The sequence below is a fragment of the Oryza glaberrima genome, chromosome 8, assembly GCF_000147395.1.
Source record: "Oryza glaberrima chromosome 8, OglaRS2, whole genome shotgun sequence".
Classification (NCBI taxonomy): Eukaryota; Viridiplantae; Streptophyta; class Magnoliopsida; order Poales; family Poaceae; genus Oryza; species Oryza glaberrima.
In genome coordinates this window covers 19,034,023-19,038,397 of record NC_068333.1, presented here as the reverse complement: position 1 = coordinate 19,038,397, position 4,375 = coordinate 19,034,023, and the positions used below count along the sequence as shown (strand labels likewise).

General features: G+C 48.4%; 1 protein-coding gene across 1 annotated transcript; it reads left to right on the top strand.

Moving 5' to 3' along the window:
• Positions 1-2,555: 2,555 nt before the first annotated feature.
• On the top strand, positions 2,556-3,548 carry LOC127782927 (glycine-rich cell wall structural protein-like). The gene has a single exon (XM_052310208.1). The coding sequence runs from the start codon at positions 2,662-2,664 to the stop codon at positions 3,334-3,336; it is 675 nt and encodes a 224-aa protein (XP_052166168.1). The 5' UTR covers positions 2,556-2,661; the 3' UTR covers positions 3,337-3,548.
• Positions 3,549-4,375: the final 827 nt, after the last annotated feature.

The following is a 4,375-nucleotide window of genomic DNA, read 5'->3' as shown; positions in this document are numbered from 1 at the left end:
TCGGATTGCCCACCGAGTGTCGACGGCTTTGTAGTCCTCCCCGGCGCTGGCGAGATTCACAACATGTGAAGGGACGTCGGTCGTCCACGGTAGCGAAGCTGCAGAGGAAGAGAGACGGCGGGCGGGTGCGCGTGGGGAGGCGGCCGAGGAGCGGCATGGGTGGAGCTGGCGGAGGATGGCGAGCTTGATGTCCCCACTACGGAATCCGGCCTCGGCGAAGACACTGCTGACAAGGGGTCATCGAGGACGGCCATGAGGGAGTTGGAGATGGGGGGCTCGTCGCCCACAGCTCGTCGGCGCACGCGGCCTCCGGGTGCTCTCCCTCCGATCCAACCGCCTCTCTAGCTAGCGCACGCGAGAGAATAGCTCGACTGGCACCGCCGCTAGGCCACCGTGAGTCGGCGCCTCCCCTACGCTTGGTGCCGCTGCCCGGCCAAGCTCCTCCTCCACTCGGCCACGCCCCGCCACATCGGCACTACCGTCAACCGCCCGCCATCGATCTGGCCAGACGCCACACCTCCAAGGTGGCGCCATGCCATCAACCGCCCTGGCCGCCAATGTCGTCACAACTCGTCGCGCTGACCTCACCCCACCGCGCGCTCTGTGGCTGCTGTGTCGTTCCCGGCGAAGTCAACGGGAAGGTGAAAAGAAGGAAAGAGAAGGGGCAATACGGGCATTTAAAAAATATCTCACCTCTTTTGACCTGGAAATAATAAAATAATACGACCGATGTCCTATGGCTAATTATACTTTTTTAGTGTCCATCAGCCGTGTTATGTTTTCGCGGTTTCTCTCAGCTAATTACACGTTTTTTTACGTGTCCTGTGCTAAATTTTGGTAAAACCGATACAATAAATTATCTCAATTTATAATACTCTGCTCATGCATCGACTCATCCATACGTGTTTCATACGTGTTTCTTTATATCCCGTCAATTTTTAAGTACCACCTACGTGTCAGAGACCAGAGATCTACCTCTTCTGAACGTACCACCTACTACAATTTTTAAGATTGTCCTTGTAAGTCAAGATTGAAGTCCTTTCATGCCCTGCCAAAAAAAATTCCTTTCATGAATGCCATGTTATACTCCCTCCATCTCATAATATAAGGGATTTTAAGTTTTTTTTACACTCTTTGACCACTCATCTTATTTAAAAAATTATGCAAATATAAAAATAAAAATTTGTGCTTAAAATAATTTGAATAATAAAGTAAGTCAAAATAATAATAATAATAATAATAATAATTTCAAAATTTTTTGAATAAGACGATTGGTCAAACAGTGCAAACAAAAATTCAAAATCCCTTATATTATGAGACGGAGGGAGTAAAAAACTTGTGGGTTATGCCAGGGCCATGTTATAAAAACTTTTTATTATTGATTCACAATTTGTGTTCCACGATAACCTTTTTTCTTGGGGAATTGTAACATTTTAGTGTGTATGAGCTGTTGGCGACTAATTTTTACAGGAAATTTAATTTTCATCACTAATAAGTTTGGCAGTTATCCAAATGTCCCTTTAGATTTGCTCTCTTTTTTACCACTCTAAAGAGATGGTTTCTACTTTTGCCCACGTGGCATGTGAATGTGGCAACTGAGCGTGAACAATGTTGTGGGACCCAGTAGTTAGATAGGTGAAGAGAGGAGGGGAAGGGGTCCACGTGGGTCACATGCTGACTCAGCTGCCACGTCAGGTAAAACCAAGGATAAAACCGTCTAACGACTTAGAGTGATCTGGTTTTGTAAGTTAAGAGATGCTATATATCTGTTTTTTTTTTTTGGGTTTATGAACGATTTTGTAACTCGGCGGTAAAGATGAGGGACCTCCGGTATACCTTTTCCCGTCAAGTTGAAGCTCGGCCCACTGCTTGCCTTGGCGGCCCATATGCAGAACTAATGGTTTGGTCGTTGTTCGTCAAATCAAAACTACTCCAGGTGGCATGGATTTCGTTGACAACAAGAGAAAACGACAAGGCGCACCAGCTAGCTGGAGACCACCAAATCTAATCATGCAGTACGAGCGCCAGTGGTCAACCAGAGATGAAAAGACACGAGTCCTTAGATCGATTGCCTTCTCTCGAAGCTTCCGTAATCCAAACTGAAGTGCTCTACATGGACTCATCTCTGCATGCATTCCATCCTACAGATTTACCTACATTGGCTCACACGCCCCAACATGATCGAATACGTCACACTCGTGCGTTCAATCGATTGGAAGCTAGCTAGCCGTGTTTAGTGGATCGAATGATCGACGTACGATTGATCGATCGGTACGTACATGGGTTGATCAGCTCGGTCCGGTCTGCCTTACGTACGTGTCGCTCGGATTGCTGAGGAGAGCGCGCCCAAATCTGCGGGACAGGCCGGATTGCTCCACTACGCGACGCCCTCCGCCGGCCGCGGCCACAACCTCGCGACACCGACGCAAATCCCACTAAAACCTTACGACGCGACGAGCCGCGCTAGCTACCGCACGCATGCGTACCACCACAACCGCGCGCGCTCCCTATAAATTTCACCGCGAAATCCCACCACGAACTCATCAATCCATCAAGCCATCAGTTCATCACACCACACACAGCAGTACAGCAGAGGAGCTCTGGTCACCGGAGGTTGAGACACCTGCGTGTGCACGGCTAGAGTGTCTGCGTTTGCGCGATATGGCTTCCGTGAAGGCCGGCGTCGTGTTGGGCGTCGCGGTGGTCGCGGCGGCCGTTCTCGCGGCTGAGGGCCGCGCTGCAAGGAAGGACCTGGGCGTCAACCTCGGCGGTGGCCTCGGAGTTGGCGGTGGCGGCGGATTGGGCGTCGGCACCGGCGGTGGCCTGGGACTCGGCTCGGGGATTGGAGTGGGCATCGGTGGTGGTGGTGGTGGTGGTGGTGGCGGCTCTGGCTCCGCGTCCGGTTCAAGCTCCGGGTCTTACTCTGGCTCAGGCTCGGGCTCCGGTTCAGGGTCTGGGTCAGGTTCGTGGTCTGGCTCAAGCTCGGGTTCGAGCTCGAGGTCAGGTGGAGGAGGCTCATCGGCCGGCTCGAGCGCTGAGTCAGGAGCCGGCTCGAACGCGGGGCCAGGTGGTGCGGGGTCATACGCCGGCTCCAGGGCTGGCTCGTATGCTGGCTCGAACGGTGGAGATGGCGGCTCCGGCGCAGGCTCGTACGCTGGTTCCAGTGCAGGCTCGTATGCCGGCTCCAACGGCGGAGGCGCAGGGTCGTACGCTGGCTCGGAAGCCGGCTCGTACGCGGGCTCCGGTGCTGGCCCGCATGGAGGCTCTGGTGCCGGCTCCGGCTCGTATGCAGGGTCCAGAGCCGGCTCATACGCGGGCAGTGGCCATGGCAAGTAAGCTCGTCACGACCCGCGTGAAGCTTACCAAAATTATATTGTTGTGTGTTCCTAGCTTGTGTAGTTTGTGTTCTATGTGTTCAGATCACCTTATTCATGTATGCATAAATAAGTGTGTAGGTGTTGATGAATGACTAATTAATAAGCGCTACGCGCTTGCCTATCGATGTACACATTTATGTGGATGAATAATTCATAATAGAATTTTATTTTTATGTATAGAATTTGTTTATGCATATATATGAAATTGTGGATATGGTTGTATGATTTTTGAATTATCTGAAGATGTACCCCTGTGAGTTGATAACTATACCAAGCAATCAGTAACAATCTACTGAACTACAAACATCATGTAAAATAACTAAAAGAAAAGTAGTGGTTAATCTGTTGGTCATGTCTTCTCAGTTGTTAATCACATTTTATTGGGCATCATTCAACAGGGGCAGTACCCCTCCTGAACATAGAGAACAACGAGCTAACTTCAACTAAAAATTACACCAACGGTGTAATTTTTCTCTCTTTTCATATGTGAATTCAGACGAACATTACATCCACAAGGAAATGAACCGAGGAAAACCAAAAGACACATGTCTTTGCCTCAAACGAACTTTGTGTTGATGATTTGCTAGCACCTTCAGCTTGTTGAATTGTGACACCAAGTTGAGCATATGCGACCCGTTGAAGAAATACTCGTCAGTTCCCCGTTCGTTGTTCTGTGTGATGGTGATGGTGTTGGGGCGAGGCGGTCCTCTTGTGTTCAACTCTGTCTTTACATTCTACTTCCTCCATCTCACATTATATCACATTATAAGATCTATTTTTTTACATGGTTTTCAACAATATAATTTGATTATTAATTATTTAATATTATGTTATCAATAACTATAAAATTAGTATAATATAAAATATTTTGAAATATATAGTATGCATAATACTTAGTATAAATATTGCTAGTGTAATTGTTAGTCAAAATTTAACGAGTTTGATTTTCATAGAAACAGGAGCGCTCTATAATTTGAGACAGAGAAAAGTATTTGCTA